Consider the following 26726-nt stretch of genomic DNA (forward strand, 5'->3'; position numbering starts at 1 on the left):
CCAATGATTACAAACACACACACACACGTGTGTGTGTGTTCGGTGACATGGGCCTCTTCTTTCTTCTTAGACTGATCTTGTAGTAAGTAAACATGACAGTCAACCATTAAATTCTTATTTTTAATCTGTAATGTGCTATTATTGAGTGACTATTTAAGGAGGACCTGACATGATGACAATCAAGGTCAGCTTTTGTTATATAAAAAAATCTCTCATGAATCTTAGTTTGTATTAAAAAACTAGTGAGATGAGACAATAAAAATGAAAACAAAAAAATGAAATTCTTCAATATTCATGTTTTATTTTACTGCTAAAGATTCATTTGTGTCTCTGGAGGTGCGTATCCAAAAGAAAGGTGATTGACTATTCTTATCATGGGTCTTTAACTCATTTTATGACTCCATGCTTCTTCATGTTGGATAACTGAACCATTTAATTTTAGACGTGAAGTTTGAGAACACTCAACATTTAGGCTTAATGTCTAAAATTCTGGCAGCAAACAAAGGTAATCTCTATTTATTCAAAACAAAATGTTTCAGCTGACTCCTTAACTGCCCATACCATGCCTGTGGGCAGTGGCTTACAACCTACAGTGTTATTTTGCATTAATAGTTAATTATGAGAAAAAACATGTTGGCTGCTCAGATGAGATTTATTTCAACTTGTTTGAGGTTAATGATTCCCCCCTTTATGGATTCAGATTTATCTTGAATCTAAGGAAGAAAAGGTTGCTAGTGGTTTCATTTATAAATCGAATTTCAGAACAATATCTAGAAAGTCTGACCATCCCATTATATTACATTTGGTTAAAATCTGATACAAAGGTCACAGAGATCTTGGACTGAAAACAGGACTGTCTCCAAAAATACCTCTGAGACAAAACAAGCTCATACCTCTGAAATGAACAATGATAACTGTTTTTATTCTTTGTTCAGTACAGAATGCATTCAACTTGCATAAACAAGATACTGACAACTTACACACTATATGACTGCTCCTCTGTGATGTATCATGGAAGGTAAGATTGCTTTCTATCAATAACATAACTGTTTCCAGAAAAGTAGCAAAATGGTTTTGCTATTCTTTTTTTCTTTTCTTTTTTCTTTTCAAAGAAGTACCTCTGTTTATGAGTGTAATGGTAGCTTGTCTACCTGTCACATTATTTTCTACATGGCAAGTTTCTGACTTCATCTCTTTGCATGTTGGTGTTAGGTGTGTATAGTACTGTGGTAGCAGCATCTGAATCACATTACTCTTTAACAGGAGAAAAATTAAAAAATACACTGGATTTTGGTTTATGAATTACTAGTTGTTGATGAATTTTAAGTGATGAAGTCATTTCTTAGGAATGACTTTGCATCAGTGCCTGGAGAAGAAACCATTACTCCCATTCCCAATCATTCTATGCCAATAGGACAAACAGACAAAATGTCTAAGATTGATATAGAAAGGATCAATAAGTTATACAAATGCAGTGAGTACAAAAGGCATGGAAGAGGCAGCCCACTGTTTCCTAAAATGTATAATGAAATGCATCTCTCATTCCTCATGAATTTTTTCATTGAGTCAATGGAAGATATTTCTACAGAAACAGGTGTAGGAGATGTTATTTCCGAATGTCAAATCATTCTAATGACTCATTTCCTATCCTTCTTTTTAGACATTTGACAGGTCATGAAGAGAGATTGACTTGTGAAAAACTTCATGACCTGTCTAATGTCTAATCAGCTGATTTAGCTATAAAACAACAACAACAACAACAACAAAAACCATCAGTTAGATAAACATGAATAAATCATGAACACTTTGACTCTTACCTGCATGCATTTGATTGAGTCTATTCTAAATAGCCTACAGTAATAACTAAATAACTGAATCCAGTTTACATTTTGCACAAATGGCACACACATAATTTTTTTAAGCTAAAGTAAAATAGAAAAAGAAGGCATTTCAACCCATGAACCAAATTATAATTGCATTCTGACAAACCTTTTTAATCTTTATTTAAAATTTATGATTTGTTCATTTTGAACAATCCTCCACATCCACCATGTTTAATTTGCTGCATTACATAGTATTGAAAATATATCTAAATTACAGAGACAGGAAATAAGAACACAGAAATTTGCCATGGCAATAAGCTTACAAAAGCAATTCAAATTAAAGCTGTTCAAAGTTTAAACATTGTCTTTAACTTTCCTGCACTTTTGTTTCTGCAGCTCGTGTTTGTTGTTGCGGGGGTTGTAAGTCACCACAAAGCGGCACTTCAGATGCTGTGAAAGAGGAAACAACAATGAGCATTACATGAGAATCAAAAGGGAGCGTTTCTCTAGATTTCTGTTTTTAACTTAATATTTATTAATATTCAGCTTTTCACTTGTTTTGCATTGGAAAAAAATATTGTTGAGAGACTTTACAAACTTTACAGACTTTTACAAATGTAGACAAAGAAAACATTCACCTTTTTCACAGCACTGCAGCCCTTCAAGTCTTGGTTTTCAGACTTGGGACACTTGGTTTTTCCCATGACTGCATCAATCTTATAGTCGATTGTATTGGTCACCTACAAACATCAGCATACATAAATGTATATTTTACGCTGTAGTGGGATTGCAATAGTAAAACGCTGATTCATTTTGTTTGTGAAAGCTGATTCTAACCTGACTCTGAGCATCAGTCACTTCAATCAATATGAACATTTTCTTGCCCTTGGGCTTTTCATTGAACATCTTCACAGCATGTTGAGCTGCCTCCTGAACCTCAGCTGAATCTGGATTCCTTTTAACCCAGCCACCCAGAAGAGACTTGTTTTCTTTGATGAAATTAAACACACAAAAACACACAAACATTTAATTTACACAATTTCATCAAGATATCACATCAATGATTAAAAAAAAATGATGAATGGATATTATTATGAGGATGCATTTTCTTATTGCACTAAACCGTGTGCCACTTAATGCATCTGCCAATTTAGGAAATTATTAAAAGTACTTACCTTAGTAATCCTCTCATATCCTAATATTAACTTGGATCTGCTTCCATTTGCAAAGTCATACACTATGCCGAACTCCATATTTTAGTCCAGAAACCACAAAACCCTGCACTGAGCTGGTCTTATACTGCCAAACTACACTGACTTCTAGGCCAAACCAAGCATTGCTCATCAGAATCTACTGTAAAGCTCTACATGGCTCCTGCCTACATATATATCAGCGCGACTGAGGTATTATATGCAGATGCAGCCGACTTCTCATCTTTTCACTGCTCCACCCTCTTACTTTAAATAAGAAGTGAGCTTCTGATGTTGTGGAGATTAAACTTTGGAATATTCTTCTTTGGCCTGTCAGATCAGCTTAATCAGTGTTTTGTTTCAAATCACTCCTGAAACTAATTTCTCGAGGCTGACTTTCCTTTAATCCTTCCCCCATTATTTTTCCCCTTAATGTACATCTATTTGAGTACTCAGTGAGTAAAACAATGGTTTTCATCTTAACAGATTTAGCAAGGAGCTGCCCTTAAAACACAAGTTAAAGTTACACGCAAGGAAAAATGCAATTTTGTCAAATGTATGTCTGAAACAAACACTCCAAAGTTATGAAAATGATAAATCACATTGCATTCCAAATTCTGCGTAAATTACATCCATGCTACAGATTTTACTGCACTATATATAATCTTCCTTACATACTAAGTACTGGTACTGAGTTTTCCTGATGGATTACTCATTTATTATTTTTATTCCTTAACACTCTGCAGCTACAACTCCACCATGCCAAATTAAACAGCACTTGAGCAAGAACATCTGTATCTGTCTTCTCACTAAGGTAAACATGACTCACTGTAGCCAACCAGACTGCAGTATAGAGTCATCAAATATGGCGCCATTTTGGTGCCGTTTTGACATTCAAAGACTTACTAAGAGGCAAAATGTAAGCTCCCTGACTGTATGAATGGTTTTAAACAATGTTATTTATTACCATCCAAAGTATTCTGACCATATTACGCCATGCTGAGAAATCTGTAATGCAAGAACTGACACAGAGACACTGAAGCTTCAACTGTCACTACAACTGCTATTTTATTCAGCATTTGCACACATTCTAACACTTTGTTTCCAAGGGTGTCATTAGCCCAGTGCATAACTTCACTCGTGGTGCAACATCTCATTTCCACAACAACAACTGTAAGCCATTAAAGAGCACAGTAGCATTGGAAGAAACAAGCATATAACAACTACGCAACCATAATAGCAAACACAATTCCCTTAAACTCCAACAAACACAACATCCAAGGAGCACAACAGAAGATCACATCTAGCCTCTCTCATCATGCCACAAAAATATTTAATGACTCATATGTTTTTCACTATTAGCATTCGTATTTTTCTGTATTTTGTCTTGTTATTACCTTGGGTTGCTATCTGAATTTTGTTATTGTATTTTTTCTTCATCATTTGTATAAAAAAATACAGATGTGTATATGCACATTTCATCTCATCTTATCTTTAATGCTGCGATAGTAGGCAATTTACTAATATATGTTTTTCATTGTGGCTAAATGTCATATGAATACACAAAGTCAAAGTAGCTGAATTGCAAATGTTTTGTGTGACTTGTTTCTAGACTGTTAGTCATGGTTCTGACACAGATGTCTACGCTCCAGTGCAGTCATTGTTATATACCTCCATTGTACTTTATAAGAATGGCTCCCATTTCAAGCCCAATGTTGTTTCTACTTTACTGTCACCACATGTTGAGGTACTAATCAGAATCCAAGAGACAGATTCTGTTGACCCATTTAAACTAATTTGTTGAAATAGATGGATGCCTCTCATAATGTATTTAGATGAAGTTTAAATTAACATAATGATATACTGGTGGCTGTTTTTATCCATGTAGGATTTGCATCTAAAGAGCAGGACTAATTCAGTTCTGTTCAACTGAGTTTTGTTTATATAGCCCCAAATCACAACAACCAGCCAACACTGCATGCATGATCTGTTGGGTCTAAATGGGCAGTGAATTGGGATCAGACAGGGAAAAGAAAAACAACCTTTTCTAGGATCAAGTGCATTTAAAATGGGTTGACTTGAAAGGAAATGTGTCCTATGGTTGGCAATCATGGACAGTATATCTTTATTGGGTTGCTTGATTGTACATGCTGACACTATGTATGCTGGGCAACATGAACAGGTTTTGGAGCAACATGATGCTGCCAACCAGACAAGATTTTGTTTTTCAGCTAATTACTGCATGATTTACAACAGCATCACTAACTGTGTAATAAAACAGTCCTGTTGCTAAACTGGCCAGAACCCATTGTTACTCAGAACAAATGACATCCATCATCTGACAAAAATAGACAAACATGATTTCAACAAAATTCCAGCTGCTCTCATACAGTTTTGTTAAAAGGACAGATGTTACAACATAGGGTTAAACATCTGCAGATCCCAGCTCTTTCACAAAGCATGTTGCTGGTATTGGTTTTAAAATCAGTGCATACTTTAAGGAAACAATCAAATATTTTTTAACTAGATATTTATGTGATTTGCAAATATTTCACATATTTATTTTACACAGCTTCTTAACATTTTTGTAAATGTCCCTGTTGGAAAGTGATATTTTTTCATGAATTTATATATCCAGTGTAAGGCTCTTTTGAAGCACAATAATAAATACAGCCACTTCAGTTGTCATGAAACTTCACATTTTAAAAAAATAATGTGCGTGTATTAGATAGTATTTCTGTAGTATTGCCCCCAAAATTTCAGAAGCTATTTTTTCTGGCTCGCTTGCCTGTGACATTACTCCACATGCTTTTGCTTCTTATATTTCTTAATTACTTACCGGCTATGATGACTTCCTCCACAAGCTGATCTCCCAAGCCCAGCTGGATAACTGATAGGCATATCAGCAGTGACAATGGAAGATACATCTTTATACACCAAACTCTGCTGTGCTCCTCACAAGAGAAAGACTGGTTTCCAGAAAAACTCTTCAGATGAGCGGAACAATTTACTTGTCAACCAACTTGCAGATGTCCCACTCGATTTGGTCTGTCCAAGTCCACAAAGAGAGCACTCAAATGAGGACTGAGATAAAGAGGATTTACTCTAGAAATGAAACTTTAAATAATATAGCTGAAAGGAAAAAAGTACAAAGTACTATATATAATCCCTATAGATTATCCATCCGTATAGTTTATGCTACAAAGAAAGGAGAAATATAAATACCTTTTTGTTAAAGAAGTTGAATACTGGTGAGTGCTGGAACAACAGAGGGTGAAACAGAGAAATGTGAGGCAGGAGAGTGAAAGAGGGAGAGGGTGGCGTCAGTGAATGCCTGTGACTATTCAGCCTTTCAGCTGTGGCCTGTATAACAAGCCAGTGAAGACCACACCCAGCTAATACCACATATGACTGCATGCATAGATTTAACCTAGGGTGTGAATGCCAGAAAAGAAATATTCAAGTGGAAGAGTCAGTTCAGATAGGTGTCTGACGGGCATTGTTGTGTGTATGTGCGCGCTCTGTTGTTTCTCTTTGAATGCATCATGTGGGTGTGTAGTCTGTGTCTATTTAGATGTGCACATTTCCATCTTCTCATTTTGTTTTAAAGCACTGAATAGCCACTTTGTGGAGATCCAACACAAGCCAGATGATGACATCAGTCGGCATACAGTGAGTAACAGTGAAAACCATGGCACACAGCAAAACCACATCAGGTCCAAAATATCTCTTATCATGGAAGAAACTGTTCTGAAAGTTTTGAATAGATTTGCCAATATAAGCAAGTGGAATATGCTAAGTTTACTCACTTAGTGAGCTACACCAAGTAAAAAAAAATGTAAAAGAAAGAAGGAAAGAGTGACATCTTGTTTTGTTGTTCAAGACGATTATAAACAATATCCAGTGATTTTCATTGGATATCAAATAGTGTTGCTTTTACCAGCCTCAGGTCAGACATCAGAGAAAATTCAGAAAGTGCATTAAATTCTAATTATACAAATGGGAAATCACAGTATTTATAATCCTCATCACTTATGGGAGGCTAAATTTGACAAAAACTTTGACCCAGACGGAAATATTAACAAATATTTAAGATGGTTCAGTCAAACAACTCACAACTTTAAATTATTTATTGCAACAATAGAATAATTACAGTTCTGAGCTCATCACTCTGACAGCATGTTATATATAAACATGTAGTATGATGAGTAAATATGCCCTTAGAGAAAACAGGAAGGGTGTGTGTGGAGCTCCTATGGTATATTGCATCTGTGATAAGGGATTGTCTGGCTTTTCCTTTAGCATCACCACCAGGTTAAAATGCCTAAAAGCATAGGGTGTACTGACAGAAATCTTGGGACACACATTATCAGAGAAAGATTGCGAATACTTTTGGTAGTGGTATGCACAAGTTACAACTGTGCACTGGTGGTAGAGCTCAAAAACACAACGAGGTAAAGACTTGGTTGTAAAATATGTGTTGCTAAAATCTAATAACCGACTGCATATGAACTGAGGTTTAATGTAATCTTACTGAGAGACAGCGAGCAGGCCAGCACTGGTGGATTTACACTGGCTTGCTTGAGTATTTGTGTTAAAGTAAACTGTGGAATACAAAACGTGGATGATGTACACAGTCTATAGGACTGATCCCGTTCTTATTTTAAACCTATTGAACTGTGTAATGAGTTAAAAGGCCCAGCAGAGGGAAGCAATACCACAGAACATAAAGCAACAAGTTTTTTATATAACTGTAGAGAAACAAGTTTTCTTTCTTTAACATTCACTTCATTGAGATGCTCTAGTGCTATTTCACATTATGAGTCCTGAGTGCTTAAATGTAAGCTCTATGTAAGAGTTTGAGTCTGAGAAACTGAATATAGGTTGTTGGTCGTCGTCAACAAATAATAGCCTGCATAATAGATTTACACTTACTTTAAAGTTTGTATTACAAGGTGCATTACTGTAACAAAATTAAAGAGAAGACACTAGTATAATTTCAATCTAAATTTGAATATGTTTATCATAGAAACAGATATTTAATTGCTAACTTGAAGCCTAGTTTTTGGATGCATGAAAATACAGAAGTGTCACAACAGATGGCTAAATGAGCTACGGAAAAAAGACCCAGATGAAGGACGGACACATACAAACCAATGAGACAAAAGATAAGGCAGATGGGAACAGAGTGACAGGTACATTTTGTCCAGCAGTAGTAAGACAGATGCCAGGCAAGATAATAGACTGGAAGATACAAACCACACAGATGGATAGGTCATCAGAAGGCAAAAGTAGTACACTCCAACAATGCCACAAACTGCTCTTTCAAAAGTATGAAAGATTTAAATTAACAAACACAATTTAAACAAGCAAACAAACAGTGAATGCTCATTTTCAGGAAAGCAGTATTTTTGTAAAGCTTGTATTGATGGGGAATTCACTCCACAAGTGTTCTAGGGCAAACATTAAGCAGGTACACTCTATAGGAGAAAAAAAATCTCGTTGCAAATATGTAAACACTGGATAAGCTGATAAATTAAGATGGACAACCAGACTCTTTCATATCTCTTTTACGCATGCTTGGCAATCACTGCTCTTCTGCTCCTAATGAGATGTTAAAATGTAACTCTTCCAAGCTGCAGCTAAAAAGGTCAGGGTCAGTAAGGGGGGCTGGCTGAGCTTTTGGAAATTGGAAATCCCCTTTTCAATGGAATAATTGATGTCACCCTTGTATGCCTGATGAGCGGACTGGACTCCAACTGCCACAGTTTGCACTCTAATTGTTCCTGACTGTTAATCATAAAACTGAACAAAAAGCTGTGCAAGTGGCTGATTTTTTTCTCTGTGGAGGAGATCTGGTTGAGAGGTCAAAGTTAGTTTACAGGAAAAAAAGAGTGTAAAACAGACGAGAATTTGTTATGTCAGAAAGCTGTTTTGTCATGTGCTAAATCTGTCCCTGTGACAAGCAGTGGTTTTTTAATATACTGCATTAGACCAACAGATGTGTTTTTCCACCTCTATCATTCATGGGGGAGGCGAAAAGGGAATTATTTCCAATAATTAGCTGTTACTGTCATGTAATTTATTGCTGGTGAAGCCCAGAGCACTGGAACCATTAATTGGTTTAATGTGTTATTTACTCATTAACAAACAGGTAAGCCAAATATAAAAAGAAATAAGTAAATCAGTGGTGCACTTCATGAGACGGGATCAACATTTTAGCTGGAAACCTGTAAAAGGCTGTTTTGCTTCCATCGTTATAGACATGTTCAGTTACTTTGACGCATAAGAGCTTATTCATGTCTAAACAAAACATTTAGCTAAATAAAATAAAATAAAAACAGAACGTAACAATATTATGTTTTTAAAAATAAATCACCTTAAATAAAATTAATATATCCAGTGAAAATCTTTTGTCATTTTGTTGAAATCTGTAAAAACCTGCCTGTATGCAGCATTACTTTGCCATTGAAAAGTGTTGTGCTTTTATTGTATATATTGCAATACCTATTCCGACTACCTATACCTATTTTATGCTATATGCATAAAAAATAAACAGGTAAACCATGGAAAAAATGTATATACATAAATTTCATTAGAAATTAAAAGAGGCAGCTTTTATAAGTACATTTTTTAAAAGTTACAACTGCCTGAAGTGGAATTTTGATTATTTTCCATTTTTTATAGTAGACACACATTTGAAATAAACCTGCATACATTAAAAACAGACCAAAACATTCAAACTTTCATAACCCTGCTGTTGGAGACCTCGCTCTGTTTTTCATCCCGCATTCCTCATTAAACCTCAGACCTATAGCTCAGCCTCCATAATCTCTTTACAGTTAGGGGCCGCCCACTCAGTCAGGTGATTGACATCCGCCGCCTCCAATGGCGCAGCAGCCCACTTTCCGGCCTCGTTCCTCCCTCCTCCTCCTGGTTGCTGTCCGACTTTGTTGCTCTCTTGCCCCGCTACTTCGTGTCTAGTGTCATCGGTGAGTCGAGGAACAACTCGTTGAGGTACCAGCCATGGAAGGCGACAATATAATAATGCCTGTTTGACTCGGGGATAGTTTCCAAGGTAAGTCCGGCCATTTAAAGTGTTTAAACCGGGCGGGAGAGGATTAGCGGCTAGTAAACTGCCTGTGTGTGTGTGAGGGGTGGTTGGTGAGGGATGTGGGGACGAAAAGTTTAATCCGCCTCCCTACACGGGACAGGAGGGAATGAAGGGAAATGTACTCTACTGTTGTTCACAGTGGGGACTTGTCGTACTAGCCTCAATGTGGATCCCTGTTTAGGCTGTTAAACATCATACCACAGTCTTTTTTCCTCTAATTGTATTTTAACTTCATGCCTTGTAATTATGGGTAAAAAGCTGGTGGTACCCTGGACAAAAAGCACTGGTTACAATGTGTTGTTCTTTTATTATTGATAAACTGAGCATGGCTGTTTTTTGTTTCCACTGTTAATTAAATGTCTTTCTGTTGCTGTGTTTTAGATTTAGATTTCATTTAAAAATGATGCAGTGAGAACAAGGTGCTGCATGATATTTAAATGTGTAAATATTGTTGTGATGGGTGGATTGTAGATTGGTGTGGTTTGGTTCTAGTGTACTTTTTGTATTATTGTTGTGGAAAGCGTGCTTGTGATTTGTGTAATTATTTTCTAAATATAGTAAAATAGTGTGATAAATGTAAAGAAAAAAACTTTCACTGGCTTTCATTGACATGCTTTGGTTCCAGTTCTGAAAACCAAGCACGGGAACTCACTTGGCAGAGTATAAATGAAGCGTTGAAATCATGGCCACTGAAAGCACTTGTTGATGTAATAAACAAGATTAGTCTTCATCCTGCCCTTTGTTGTTGTATATTTATATCTGCAATTAGTTCAAGTTCCAGGTCAATAGCAAAAGCTAACGCTCTGAGAACTCAATCAGAAACGAATACTTACTATAATGCATAAGCAGACAGAGAGACAGACAAAAAAAGAAAAAGATGACAGAGACACTGGGATGGGGTCTCACTGCAGATGTGCATTCCTCTAACCAGTGGAGTGCTCAAGCTTTTAAATAGAGCTCAACAGGAATGCAAACAGACGAAGCAGAATGATGAAGCCTGAAGGTGTCTCAGGAGTAGGAAAGGGAAGGAAGGTGGGAAAAGAAATCAGAAAAGCAGGCAGCGAGCCTTTTGCTTGAAATTAGCTGTTTCTTGAATGTTGCCCCGCTAAAAGGAAAATGTGGGTAAAAGTTCATGCTGTAACATCTGTCTTTATGAGCTTAAAGGCTTTAAGAAACTCATAGTTGCCCACAGTGTAAGCAGTACTTCTGTATCAGTGGAAACATTTGAACCTTGCCAATAACTTTGTGTATTTCAGCATCAGTGTACGTCTGTGATTCTTTAAAGAGGTGGATGCAGCGAAAAGTAGGATCAGAGTCCACTTTTATTGATCAAGGATTGCACTGGCTCAAGTACATGGCCCTCAACAAAAATAATTTTTACATGTACTGAAAACGAGGATAAGAGGAATATTAAAGTAAGAGCTGTTGGATCGGTTATGATTTGTAGAAGTTCCATGTTAAATTCTTGGAGATATTGTTTTCAGGAGTCTTAGTACTATATGTCAAAGACAGTAACAAGACAAAACTGCGTCTGCTTTATTGGCTACTATTATTATTTGAATTTTTCAGATATCTTGTATTTTCAGAAAAAAAAGACTTCTCATTAGTACTTTGTTTTCGTTATGTTGTAAATTGTCTTTTGACTCTGCATGCTGCGTCTGCCTGTCAGTTTGCTGCTGGAACACGTGCATTTCCCCAATGAGGGACAATAAAGGATATTTCTATTCTATTCTAGTTTCTTGTGAGGCGGAAGCAATTGTACTGTTAGCTATCAGTTGGCCAATAGGAGTCCATTTTTCCGCTTCACTCCCATGTGGGAGTAAAACAGAAAACCAGGGTTGCTTAAGTCAGTCTTGTGATGTTAATTTGACCCAGGTTTTCAGTGGTTCCCTGTTTGATTGCTGTTTATTTTTCTCCTTTAAAATCCATTCAGCTAATTCTATGCAGAGAGACAGATCGTGTAATTGTTGTTTTATCGTAGCCAGACGCACAATGGGCTGTGTGGAAAGAGAAGCCAAACACCTGGCATCTCCCCGTAGCATCCGCGTCACTTACAGCAGTGTTTACTGTTTTTCATTCGGGAGGATGCATCTCAGTTTGGACACCTTTGCAAAGAACCAGATTTCTTGACCACTTCACCACTGTGAAACTAAATATACACTGACTAAGAAAAACGAGGCACACCGGGCACCTTGTTGTTTACCTCTGGGATGTTGGCCTACCCACGGATTAAAGCCTTCTGTCTCTATAAAAGGAAAACTTGATGGTATTTTTTGCTTTCTAAACATTGTGAAAAATAGTGGGAACAAATTTGCTTTTTGGAATCACAGCCCACATACATATCCAAAAAAGAAAGGGAAATCCAGGATCCTAAGCAGAGTAAAACAAGTCGACTGTGGCTAACACCTGCGTGTTTTGGCTAATGAAAATACTATAGAAAACATTAGTAATCTATTTAATCGTTCAAGAAATACACAGGATCCAAGGCAAGGTTTAACTTAACCCAATCTTCCCCATTGTTGTATGAAGTATTCATTAACTTGCAGCAGGTTTATAAAGACAGACCCCAGACTGTATAGTCTAACATTCTTCACTTGAGCACATGTTCTGTACAGCTCAGTACAGTTGAACTCACCTTCTAACACCTCATTTTAGCCTGAGAAGGGTACTGTTATTCAGCTCGCTTTCCCTGCAGACGTCTTTAGCTGGAAGTCCAATCTCTGCTCTAGCTCTGGCCAAAAACCACACGAGCACACAGATACGCTCTGGCTCCACACAGACCTTGACGCAGACTTCTGCATGCACATATATGTAAACGATCCAATGGCTTTGTGCATGCACACTCACACATTCACATGCACACGGAGCCAAACGCACATCCAAGCCTCCATACTCTTCTCCACACTCATATTTCACTAGTCACTCACAGAGGGCCATGGCAATCAACTTTAAATTAGAGAGAAAGCTGCTCCAAGAACTTGAAGGCTGTTTGCCAGGTCTGAGGCCATACTTTTGGTGTGTGTATGTGTAAGTAAAAGAAAGAGCAGAAGGAGCCAGCTAGATATTAAACCAACATTGAGGGGCCTAGATAGGGGTCTCTCTAGTCCTCAGTGCTGCTGTTTAAGCAGTTTATCCCCACTCACCAGGAGCTGTGCTTAACTGTGCGTTTGAAGAGTTATTTTGCAAGCCTCAAACTGGCAAACATTCCATTTCAACATATTTTATGAATTTCTGCCTTTGGAAGAGTTCCCACAGCTACAAGCCACAAGATCAAGCCACTTAAGAGAGATGCGTCCTCTCTGTTAGGAGCTATGACTCTCTTCTGTGGTCAGCTGACCAATAAGGGCAATGATACTGTGGCGACAGCGAGGGTGAAAGTGTAATATTTGCTAGCCAGTAAGGATTTTTCCATCTCGAAAAAAATCGGGCCTATTCTACAATAATTGTTTCCTTGTTAATGTATAATGGACTGGAACTTGGTGCTTTTCTACTCATTCATGCACACACTTGCACTCCGATGGACGCATCAGGAGCAACCTGGGGTTCAGTATCTTGCCCAAACATACCAATAGACCACCCGCTCTACCATCTGAGACCCAGCTGCCCTGAAATGTTAACATACACACTCTTTGATAAATGGGGCCTCGTGGTGAAAAGCTGAAGTATGCTGGATCTGTTTTAGATAGCAGAACTGAACATAAGAATGCCACATCAATATTGGAAACAAATCTGGCAGATATTTACACAAGTCTTTTACGAGTATGTTTATAAAAAAAAAATAAAGCAAGTCCATAAGGACGCATGATTTTTGACATGGCTGTCAACATCTTCTTTATTCTTTATATCAGTTGTATCAGAACAGTTTTTATATCTTTTTATGCAAGGTGGAGACTGGACCATTGCGACCATTGGTGCCTTGTTTTCCATCCGTGTAAAGAAGTGGCAGGAAATGAGTAGTTTCCTGCCATTGAGACACACTTTAGTAGTGTCTCAATTACCCAATGCAAAATAGTTACTACTGTATCTTCCGCACTATAAGGCGCACTTAAAATCCTTTAATTTTCTCAAAAATCGACAGTGCGCCTTATGTATGAATTCTGGTTGTGCTTACTGACCTCAAACCGATTTTATGTGGTATGCGGCGCTCAAATGACTTTGGTAAGCTACAAAGCCGGACCACTTGATGGATTGTCAGAGCATTACCGTAGTCAGGAGCCTCGCAGAGTAATCTGGGTACAAAACTCAGTCCGCTTCAGGTCCCAAAGTCAAACGAACACTGCGGCATCACTGAGAGTTAAACACTGTCTAAATTCTTTCATCTTTAATAAAATGATCAGCGTTGCTGCTTTACCAGATGTTGTTACATCTGGTAAAGTTTAACATCCAGGCATCCATGAAAACAGAATTTATTAAATTTCACTGAGTTAGAAGTTAGCAGGAAGTTAGCTCACTAGCTTCCACCTAAACATGTATTAGCATGTTCTGACTGAGAGATTTCTGAAAAAATGAAAACGTACAGCTCTGCTACCACTTCCAACATAAATGAAGACAAAAAACTAAACAGCAGTGACTTTTGTAGGGTTACTGAAGTTGGGCTAGCTGGTATATAATAATGGGCTACGTGATCGCTAGTGACACAGCTATGTCAGCATAACATAAACACAGTGAAGCTGGAGGATGAATGCTAACTTTTTTCCACTCGATAAAAGTTAACGTGAGGGTTCCCAGTGATTAGGGACAAATGCAGTCGCATGGCAGGATGCTGTAAACAGACCAAAATTAAGTCAGGAGAACAACTGACATAATCCATCCACAATACGAGGTTAGTCATTAATATACTGCAACAACACAGGAATGGAGCAGCGGTAAGAGAATTTAACATTAATGAATTAATGGTATGGAAGTGGAGGAAGCAAGAAGAATGAGCTGAGTAAAATTTGACTTATCTGACTGTTTTGTTTCGCTTAATGCGCCTTATGTATGAAAACAGACCCGTTCAACGACAGTGTGCTTGTCATCATGCCATTGAGGATTTATAGTTGTTGGTTTGGCTTTAAGTATGGTTAATGGAGAAGGCAGTGACGGAAATATACTGCTTATGATTGTGATTGTTCCTGTGCTTTTTCTTCGGTCCGTGTGTCAAGGATTAAGCCGCTTATTGTAACAAGATTTCACAGAAAAAGCTAATAAGATAAAATGTCGTGAACTGACATTTGAATTCAAACTTTGTTTGAATTAAGGAACCTAAGTGGAAAATATGATCATGTGTTTCACATTAGACACTATTATAGGGTACTGTACTCAACCCAGCAGCATCGTGTCTTCAGTGCTATTGGATTGAAGGCATGTGTGTGAGTAAGTGTATTTACAGCGTCCACATTTTAGAATTTATAGCAAAATAAACACTTTGTTTTATCAGATCACTGATTGGTGGAAGCCTAAAGATGCAAGGTTGAAATTCTCATTTAATTCATTGTGTTTTTAAAGCAATTTCATTGCAAAGTTATTGTCTTTGCAATGGTAACCTCTCTGTAGAAACTTCTGTGTGGCAGGGTTTTTGTGGATCCAGGGAAGATAACTGCTAAAGAATGTACTTCCTTCCTTTGCAAATGTACTGGATGATCTTCTGGACCTCGACAGGCCCTCTCAGGAAACTATGCTTTCTGTTTGTCACAAAGAACGATAAACCCTAATTTTACTGCGTGCTTTTACTATGATGATGAAGAAAGGTGCTGTGAGGTGTGTATGCTTGTTTTACTGTGAGCAGCATATATCAAATATTAATGTCCATGTGACTGAAAAAATGGGTACTTTTGGCACCTTGCTGCCATTTTGCCAGTGAAAATAACATCTATTAGGTTTAGCTGTATAAACAGTAACTCTTCTTTCCAATGCAGTGTTGACTCTGAAAACAGAGCTCACTTGGGAGATTATTAGTGCTTGGCAGAACCTTAGTCTGTTCTAGAAAAACACTATATTGATTGCAATTCTACCTCCACATTATGCATGGTTATTTGCCAAGCCATCATGAAGAATACAGTGGATTGATTTACAAGCTGGTGTGGAAAAGTTACCAAAATTTTACCCTTTTTTTAGCGCTAACTTCCACGGAGCAGGTGGTCATATTTAACATGACTACCATGTCAAAAATATTGTTTTGAAAGTTGTGAACCTGTTGTTTTCAGCATTCGAAGAGGTCCTTGCTTTATTCTCTCTGCAGGGTTTATTTTCAGAGACAGGGAAGAACTCTAAGGGCTAAAGGGGAAAGAGATGATTGGTGCTCTTATTTTAGCCTTTGGTCAGTGTAAGTAGTGGGGCTTTCAAGTCTGTCTCCAGTATACGTTAGGTAGCTAAAAAACCTTGTCACCTTGCAATTGACCGTAGTTGCTAGTGAAATGAGTACAGTTTTTTTCAGTGAAGTGTAATTTTTGTATTTTCTCTAATAATTGTATGGATTTTGAGTGCAGTCCAGTGTGGAGACAGCAGCCTCTTAAGGGAAACTTGCATAGACAACGTTTGCCATGCACATATGTTGTTCAGGCTTTGACCCAGAGTGGCTATGGCAGAGGCTTTGGTAACCTGTAGAGTTGATAAACATAGTGTTGTTGAAGCTCACGGTCAAAAATTAAAACAAACATTTTAAAAAAGGGAGATTTTCTGGTGTGAATAATGTATGTGTGTTTTTGATAAATCAAACAGTCCTTAGTGCTCCCTGTGTGTTCAGTTATTTGCATCAGTTATTCAGTGATTCCACTGTGCATCAGTGATTCCACTGTGTGGTGGTGGTGGTGGGGGGGTCATGTTTGTGTATTCCACATATAAATTGCCATTCATTTGTTTGTGTTGGTATTTGCATGGGGTGGGATTTGTTTTGACGTATCTTTTATCGAGAAAAACTCATCACTTGAACAGAGGTGGAACTCTTAATTTATCAGTTGAGTCACCGGAAAAATAAATAGCAACAACATTTAAATCATTTCATAATTTCTGTAATTTTTTTAACCAGAAATGTTAAAATTTTCATTTTTCTAATTGTGCTAATTTGATGCTTTTATATATCAAGCTATCAAACTTGCGTCTATAAAAACACGTATTGCTTTCAGTTTTGATTTCCTTTCATCAGAAATGTAGTTTCAAAGTTTTGTGTGATTAAGTATGTGCTGATTGGAAGGTAGTGTGAAGCTGGGCTGAAATACTTTGAAACAGTTTGAAAAAAAAATTATTTCATTAGGTTATTTAGTTTTATAGCCACTCTCTTATTGCTACAAAGTAATAACACCATTAAAATGTATGTCCTTATGTTTTACTCTGTGTAATTGAAGTTGTTTTGCATTAACTGTCATCAGTTAGAGCAAAACAAAGACTTTAGGATTTGTTTCATTTTATGCTTGAATATTTGGCGCACTCCAAAACAGTCCTTTACCTCTTTGTGTCACTGGGGACAAGGCTAAAATCCAAAACTGTCACTACTGATCCCTTTAGGTGACTATTTTTACCTTTCTCCTCATACATAATGAATAGACTTGTCTGTTTAAATTATATGACAGTTTTTATGTAGCCAAAATGTCTCTAGGGTCCAAAAAATGTATGTGTATGTGTCTCTGTCATGACCTAATTCAGTTGGAATGTCTATGGCAAGTAGGTATGAACTTGCCCCCAAATTATAAAATGCGCCTTCTCCCTTTGCTGTCTGTTTTTTTCCGCTTTGTTTAGGTTTGTTTCTCCCTTGTCCTTATTTTCTTGCCTTTTTCCAGCTTTCTCTTTCCCTATCCAGTTTTATTGTTTTATATGCCCTCTGTCTCCCAGTATCTATTTCCTCCCCTCACCCCCTCCCACTGTGTTGTTGCTTTCATGGAGTGTTGGCAGTTTGAAAGGAGAATAAATGGGTGTATCGAGCATGGTGATCTTATCTTATTTGGCAGGCAGGTGACAGAAACAAATGAATATGAAACTGAATACACTGCTAATGTTTCTTAAGCAGTTTTCAGGGCAGAAATCTTTGTTTTTGCAGGTGACAAAGTTTTGGTTATATCCTTGCTATCAGTGTAGAACTGAATGAGAACTGTTGTCAAGCAGTAAGGCTTTGGCTGCCTGAATCTGACCAGCTTTCACCATAAAGATTGCAATATGTAATTATTATATCAGTATGATGATGTGGTTTGGCATTTGGAATTGTTGCTGTTTGTTGATTGTTGAATATATGTCACATGATGCATTTGAATTATATGGACTATGGCTGTGCCACATGATGCCGCTGGTAATAATTCCAGTTTAAATTTTTACGTGAGATAAAAATGCCAAATTACGATATCGCTGCTATAGCAACAACTTGTATTTACGTTCCATAGTGCATGTGTCAGTGAGGCAAGCCGGGCATGAAGCAAGAGTCGGCCTCTTGTGATGAATTAGTACTTTAAAAGGGAACTGTTTCAATAATATCCAACGTTGTCTGGTCCTTTGCAAAATCATCATTAAATTTATCCCCGCTAAAGGAAGTAACAACAAATGTGTCCCATCACTTTAGGCAAAAACACACAGTTGAGTATTACCATGCTATGGTGGAGTAGATGCTAGTAGCACATAATGCACAACCTTAATGTAAACAAATAACTTCACTGAGCATTACTGGAACACTTGATAGTTGTACTCCATATGACAGGAAGAGCAAATGGTGTTTCTGGTAGAAAAGCAGGACTTTAAGCAACTGGTTAAAAGGCTTGACCCAGATGAATCCCAGGTAGAAAATATTTTTCAGTTTTATATGGTACAGTATAAAGAGTTACAAGATTAAGTTGCTTCACTTACTGTTAAACTGGTGTCAACCAGTTATTTTATAGTTTTACCTAAAAATTCCAGAGAAAACGCTACCTAGGATATTTTTGTGCTTACCTTTGATGGAAAATACCCTTCATTCACACATAAATGATACTGCCTACAAGCAGTTTCTCTTGAAATGTGATACAATTTTGAGGCTATATCGCCCAGTTTGACTATGGGCTAGGATCACAGCAGATGTGGTTGTCCTACGTGGAAGTAGTGAGATCACACCTGATCCTCTGCCCTTTCAGCGTGTGTACTCTGAACTCTTTGGTAGTAGGTGTCAGCTCTTAGGAAACAATGGTAATGCATTGCAGCTTCTGTGTGTCACTACATCAGTAAGATAATGTTAATACTAGGCCTTAAAGAAGAAGCTGGAAAAAAACAGTTCAGCAGCTTGACATGTTGAAGCTTTAATGAAAACTTTATAAATACATGAGTTGTTTAATGGCTCTTTCACTGTGAGACAATCACAATTTGAACACTAAATGTTTGCTTTTTCTTCTTAGAGTTCCTTCATCTAAAAAAGGCTTAAATCATAAAGATCCAAGTCTCTGTTCATTACATTTATCTTAAATGCACAGTTGATCATAGCTTGCTTAATATAGAAATGTCTGCCATCTAAAGTTTGTGGATTTTGTTTTTTAATTGTAATTTTCATTTGAAGACAGTTTTATAGCCATTTATCATGGTTGGTTGCAATGAGTCAAGAAAATGCCATTGACATGAATACATTTCAACAACATTGCTCTGGGCTTAAGAAAATTGGCTGGTGAAAAACTCTGAAAATATCCAGTGATCTAGAGTAGATGAATGTGATAAATGATCCTTAGACTTTGGTTTACTTTGGCAAATCTTCAGCGCTAAACACATCAGATTGAGATTGTTTGTAGATGACAGTCAATTAATGTTAGAGGGTGGAAATAATGCAACAGATCAAAATATGCTTTAATATTTCTATACATGTTTTTGACCATCACTCAAGGAAGAATACATACTGACACGAAATGCTTTGCATGTTTAGGAATGTGTTAAGAACATAGCTTTTGAGTTTGATCAGAAAACACGAGACAGGCATTTTGTAAAAGTTAGTAATGAGCACTTACTACTTGATGACCATAGGGACTGTGTTTGCTTAAATGATTTTTTCATCAAGGCTTTTCCCTGAGTCAACATTAGGCCATTAGGTTAAATAACATTCAATGGGACACTGCAAAAGCATGGGTAGAAATCTCTGTGTTAAATTGATTTCACAAAATGGCAGCACAAAGTCCAGTGCACTGAGACAAATTATCTTATTGTCAAAAGTAGTAGGGCTGCCACGATTAGTCAACTACTCACGATTATGTCGACTATTAAAATCATCAACGACTAATTTAATAGTCGACGCGTCGTTTGGAACTTTGTAAGATCCCAAAAGACGCAGGAATAAGTAGTAGGATTTAAGAGTGTAATAACGGACTGAAACAGAAGATGGCAGCACTGCATGTACAAAGATGCCAGCTGCCGTTAAACCCCGAAGAAGAAGCAGTGTCTGGTATTGTAGCTGTGTCCAAATTCAGTAACCGCATCCTCCTGTGCCCGCATTTGTTGGCCGATTACGTTACAGCGACACAACGAAGACTGTCCAAATTCGAAGACTCCAACAAATGCGGCTGACAAATGCGCCCTGCGTTTCACCAGATTTGAAGGATGGGTCGGATGTATACTTCGAGGCCCAACCTATCCCAGAATTTATAGCGCAGCCCAGCTCAGTTTCCAACAATGGCGGCAGCTAGTTAGTTTTAATATTACTCTTATTATTCTTTCTGGGTCACAAAATAAACGTTTAACATATTTTCAGGGGAGAATTGTAGCTGTGTAAACCTCAAATATCTGCTCAGTTTATCAAGACACCACATATTTTCAAAAGCGCTCCGACGTTTTCGGAGACGTCTGTTACCCACTAGCTCGATAGCTAGCCGGGGGCAAGGCTCACTAGAGCCGATGAGAACACCGGACTCCCGACAAATCATTTTCAAACCCACCACCGTCTTTCGCTACTCAGGTTAAATATATATAAGTCACTTAGATAATTTAAAAATGTTATTGTTTGACTTTTTTCAGTATTTTATTTGTTCCTGAGTAAATCGGTTTGGCTGAGATTAAAGTTAGTGTTTTTGCACAGCTGAATAAATGTCAAGCAGACAACTGATTATCAGAAGTGTGAGATGCTGGAGAATATACTCTGGTGTCCCGTTATATTTTAGATAGCAAGGAGCAGACGGCTGAGTTTATTAAACTCCACTGAAACAATCTGGAAATTTAATTAAAATTTAATAAACTATCATCTTACCTGGGTGTTCACCTCAACAATAAACTGGACTGGGCTACAAATACAGACATCCTGTATAAGAAGGGCCAGAGTCGACTCCACCTGCTGAGGAGACTGAGCAAGTGCAGGACTCTATTAAGGACATTCCATGGACACTGTGGTAGCATCTGCCCTTTTCTATGCAGTGGCCTGCTGGGGGAGTGGATGCACGGACAGGGACAGGAGCAGGATTGACAAACTGGTGCGGAGGTCTAGCTCCGTGCTGGGATGTCTTCTGGAGTCTGTGGAGGTGATTGGCGAGAGGAGGATGTTAGTAAAGCTGACATAAATCAAGAACAACCCACATCACCCACTGCATGAGTATGTGAGTGGGCTGATAAGCTCCTTTAGTCAGAGACTGAAACACCCTCGCTGCAGGAAGGAGCGCTTTCGCAGATCATTCATCCCAACAGCAGTTAGACTCCATAACTCCTCAATCACGATGTCACTGTGAACATCCACGGTCACCACTTCTGTGTGTATGGACATGTGCAGGTATATATATGTATGTATATGTATACATATGTATATTTAGTGTGTACATGTGTGTGTATACATGTCTATACATAGGAATAGTAGTGGTACAATAGTTATGTTAAGCTGTATAGTTTATGTCTTGCATAGTTCCACAACCATATCCATAATCACATACTGTGTATGCTACCGTTGTATATAATGTATTATCTTACTTTTTTTCATTGTTTGTACTTATTTGTATTTTTTGTATTTCCTTCTGATATCTGTGCCTGAGCTGAGGTAACACAAAAATTTCCCCATCGTGGGATCAATAAAGTTTTATCTTTATTTTTTGTCTTTATTTTTAGTTAGCACATACCTTAAACACTTAAAGCTGTAAGCTAATGATAGTTATATAAGAGCAGATGCTGCTGGTGCAATAAGCTGTACGTTTTACGTCCAGTGGATGCATGATCTGATTAGTCGACTAATTGCAAAAATAATCGGTGACTAGTCGACTATCAAAATAATTGTTTGTGGCAGCCCTAGTCAAAAGATCAAAAACTATACCTCAACATACTAAACTAACATATATATATATATAATGTATGTGGAAGAGGAGACATCGAAACTCGTACAAAAACCCACCCAAAACCTTTTGGTGGTGTCACATTGAGCCGGTTTTTGGTTTTAAAAATCTCCTTCCCTCTGCGTCTGCCTTTGATCTCAGACAGGGTTCATAATCTGACTCCTGGATCACTAAAGAGGCACACACACACACACACACACACACACACACACACACACACACACACACACACACACACACACACACACACATTAGACATGAACACACACACACACATTAGACATGAACACACACACACATTAGACATGAACACACACACACATTAGACATGAACACACACACACATTAGACATGAACACACAAACATGGACTATCTGAAAATCAACAAACTTGGGAACCAAATCATGGTGGTGCACTGTAAATCAACCTGCTATCTGCCTTACTATCTCAAGAAAACCTGTTTGATAGTCTGCTGTTTGTGATCTAGGTCTGTGCAGCAGAGCCCTGCAGTCTGATGAGGGCTTTGTTACTCAGTTATTCTGAAAGAAACTTTGTTATAGGTTTCTCGCATAGTGCTTCCAGTAATTAAGGAAGAAAAGGTTGTTAGCCTGCTGTATCTTTTAGAGTATTTACTTCATCCTGACACATATAGGGTCTGTATACTCCAGTGTCTGGATTGACTGAATAGGTGTACTGTAAATCTTCCAGTGTACACTGTAGCAGAACTCTGTATATGATTGTTGTTTATTTTACTGTATTTTCTTTCCTGATTTAGTCTGAGAGACCTTGATTTAAAGCTCTACTTTCAGCTGTTTCCCTATTAATATGGGATTTTTTTTTTTTAATGTCCCGAAGGGATTTGTGTCTCACCCCAAGATCAAACCGAGGCATCTTTCACTTGTTAGGCGAATGTGTGAACCTTCATTTATGGAGCCACTCTGAGAGGACTTGATTTAACTGTTAAAACCCAGGATCAAAAAGACAATAACAGTCATTCTGTTCTTAATGGCAGTGTGTAGCAGATGTTGAGTATAGCATAATACATAATAATACTTAAAATAAAATACATGTGAGCTCATAGGTGGCAAATTAACCCAGTTATTGACAGTTCATACTGGCTTTTAGCCCATTTCACTTCCAAACAGACATCAATCTGCTTTTTCGTGTTGTTTTTGATGCAGGTGTCCAGAGATCACAGTTCAGAGCAAGCCTTTAAGTGCTGTGAATAATTTGTTTTTCCTCTGCTCTGCTTTACTTTCATTGCATTTATTTTCCTTGTTGCCTCCTTTCTCATTCCACATCTCTAAATTGCTATTCCATCACATTCCAGCCTGCAATGAATTAAACGTAAGTAGTCTTAAAAGAATATTTTTTTAAAACTAGCCCCCATCACTCGGATAAATTACACCCTGCAGGCAAATGATGAAACGTATGCGTGCCTGCAACTTATTTTTGCTTTTGTAGAAAAGAAAAATAAAAACATCTGGCATACAGTAACTAACTAAATGTAACAGCTTTTTTTGTGTGTGTGTGTTTTATGATTTTCTTTTTCCATTCGTTTGTGATTTGTTTCTTGTGGTGCTAGGTCAAGTGCACATTTATTTAGCTTTTTTGTTATGAATTGGTATTATTTTATTTTTTGATGTAATAGCTGATGTTCTGTTTTTTTCTGTCTATCTATCTACACTTGCTATAATTGGTCTATTGCTTTCAGGATAGAAGACTTTCAAGTACTGGTCAAATTTTGTTTACCTCTTCTCTCATCAGATATCTTGGAGTTTAGTCAATGTTTAGCCAATTTAGGCAGTTTCCTTCCAAGTAAAGGCCTTATGTTGCACTTACACATGTTAAAGTGAAATACGAGTGTTCAGTCTCCTTTTAAAACAGTTTTGTCCATGAAAACCTTGACAGACTTTGCATTTAGTTAAAGATCTTTACCTATAGTCAGTTGCTGTATTTTTCAGTTAAGTTTTATGACTGGCAGGAGAGGCATTCATCATACAAAATGTGGATTGCATTAGGATCGTTCTTGCTCTGTGCCTTTCTTTTTGTTTGTCTCTTTGCCAGAAGCATTTTTGGAAGGGCAGTCAGACAGTAGTAATCAAGAAAGCATGAGTTTCTCATATTTAAGCACTCAAAGGATTTTCTTTCCTTGGTTTCTACTGTGTTGTGATTGGAGGTAAAACTGGCTGTTTCACTGTGCCCTTGTGTATAGTAGAACAACCACTGAGGTTTAAAATGGAATGATACTGTTTCTTCTGTTCTTTTGCACACTTGGTCTTGTGTTTTGTTTAGTTTCTTCTTCTTCTTTTCCACTTTCTCTTATCACTACACTACAAAATCTACCGGTTTTTTTTCTTCAGCGTGTTGAGACAGTCAGTCAGCCGGTCTGTAGTAATCGGAAAAGCATGGAGTTCCCAGCACAGTGAGTCATCTCCAGCGAACAGGGGTCGCGCATGTGTGTAGGATGGTTGAAATGCGAGTGGGTGGCAGGGGGTGGGATTTCTGTTCGTGTGGGTGGGTGTGTGTTGGGGGTGGGTAGGTATGGTCCACATGTTTGTGTAGTTTGGGTGTATATGTTCCCTCATGTTTTTCCTTCCTGTTGAACAAGTTAGAGGTCTCTGCTTGCTGTGTAATGGTCATCAGTTAGTGAGAGTCAGGCAAACGTAAATTGGTGCCATAAAGAAGAAAACAAAAACTCAAGCTTTATAGCACCTACTTATCTCTTGTTTAACATTCTTAAGTTTATTGGGCATTTTTATTTGTTTTGGTTAATTGACAGTTACATATGCTCTATGTTATCATTAGAAATGCTTTGACATCAGACTGATAATAAACATTGAGTTTTCATTCCGCTTTAGATGTTTGTTTGTTTTTTACAACAATAAATTGGGTGGGTGTATAGTTGGTTGGAAAGTGGGTGAGTAGGTATGTACACGCCTAGCCCTAGCTATTTTTTAATATACAGTGCTAGTTAACTGTTGGTTACACAGCCAGCTTCCAACTGGGCTTTAACATTATTCCTGTCTGTCTGTGATAGGAAGCTCTAAACTAGCTTGACATTGTGTTTGCGCCGTGCACGCTGCCAAGTGCCACATATTTGAGCTACATTGACAATACTTTTATACCAATAAAGACTAATTAATGGTTTCTTAGATAAAAACAAAAACACACAGACACAAAATGTCTTCAGATCTTTAATGCCATCCATCATAGTGCGCTCAGTTTTAGTATTTTCTGAGTGTTTTCTTATTTTTAGACTTGCAAACTACTCCAACCTGCTCATATTGGGTTTTTTTTTTTAGCAAATTTGCATTTTCTTTCTAAGAAGTATAACTGACAGTGTATACAAACTGTTTGTATTTTCAGTTTTAAACAAATCCTAAAATTAAGTGCCCCACGTTACTGGACGGTGCATCTTTGTACAACTAAAATCTAACTGCTCTGTAATTATACCTCTAAAATGCTGTTTGGTAGAGCGGTTCTATACTGCCTTGAATGTCTTCATGTGCTTAAAACACTGAAATGGCATGAGGTAGTCGGAGCAAATCAAGTTGGAGTTGGTGCTTACAAATGTAGAACAAAAGGTAGCTTAAATTCCATTTAAAAACCTGTGGAATAACCAGTGGAGTCTATACATGGGTTTTAAGCCATATGGCAAAATGCTAATATTGTTTGGCAGGCTAATGCTATCTACCATTATTAGAAAGCCAGATAAAGTCACAGCTCATTACATATATTTCTGCAAATATATTATAGTGTTCTTGCAAAATATTTAATCTTTGGATATTTACACATATATACATGGCAGATTTCTAACGAGCAGACATGTACTTATATTTATGGATTATTATGTGCATGTCAGGCTGCTGCACAGGCTAATTGAATTGTTACAGTATCAGATATATCAGAGTTTAATCTCACCGGTTCTAGTCACTGGATGATCAATTGCATCTCTAATTAGTACTAATATTAGTTTCGCTGCCACAACAGACACTGCAGTGTAACAAGCAGGCAAGAGAGTCATGTGTATCTATCATGTTCATTATAGCTGAAATCTGGGTCTTTTTAATATTTAGAAGAAGAAACTTGAGTTAAGTGTTTTGATTCTATGCTAAACTTAGACTTCACAGTTGTTTTCTTAACTAATCATTTTTCAGATTAGGATTCTCTAAAAAGCATTGGATGCTAACCTGTTATGAGGTAAGGCACTTCTATCTGAACATTTCTCACTGTAATGAAATAGTGTCAATGGGAACAAATTACAATATTCAAAAAGTGTAAACAGTCCACTTCATCATAATTTTTTTGTGTATATTCATGCACTTGTGTGTTTCTCAGTGTTGAACAAAACACAAATCTTCAGCTATCTGCTTCATGTCTT

At 37.5% G+C, this 26726-nt stretch overlaps 2 protein-coding genes across 3 annotated transcripts in view; one reads left to right on the top strand and one right to left on the bottom strand.

The window, feature by feature from the left end:
* Positions 1-1964: 1964 nt before the first annotated feature.
* Positions 1965-6346, bottom strand: si:busm1-57f23.1 (cystatin). Of its 2 annotated transcripts, none has more exons than XM_006795596.3 (5): positions 6239-6346; positions 5853-6061; positions 2661-2812; positions 2462-2563; positions 1965-2273 (listed from the first exon to the last, which is right to left on the bottom strand). In XM_006795596.3, exons 2-5 carry the CDS (start codon positions 5938-5940, stop codon positions 2178-2180), a joined length of 438 nt encoding a protein of 145 aa, XP_006795659.2. In that variant the 5' UTR covers positions 5941-6061; positions 6239-6346; the 3' UTR covers positions 1965-2177. The 2 variants fall into 2 exon arrangements, with proteins under 2 accessions (XP_006795659.2, XP_035765754.2); XM_035909861.2 differs by having other exon boundaries at positions 5853-6085; positions 6239-6341.
* A 3600-nt stretch (positions 6347-9946) lies between these two features.
* The window catches only part of il11ra (interleukin 11 receptor subunit alpha), a 53430-nt gene continuing 36650 nt past the window's right edge, over positions 9947-26726 (top strand). The window contains exon 1 of the mRNA XM_006795595.3: positions 9947-10091. The gene's annotated coding sequence lies outside the window, so the exon portion shown is untranslated. The remainder of the gene's footprint in view (positions 10092-26726) is intronic.

Source organism: Neolamprologus brichardi, chromosome 7, assembly GCF_056152115.1.
Source record: "Neolamprologus brichardi isolate AB-2024 chromosome 7, ASM5615211v1, whole genome shotgun sequence".
NCBI classification, from domain to species: domain Eukaryota; kingdom Metazoa; phylum Chordata; class Actinopteri; order Cichliformes; family Cichlidae; genus Neolamprologus; species Neolamprologus brichardi.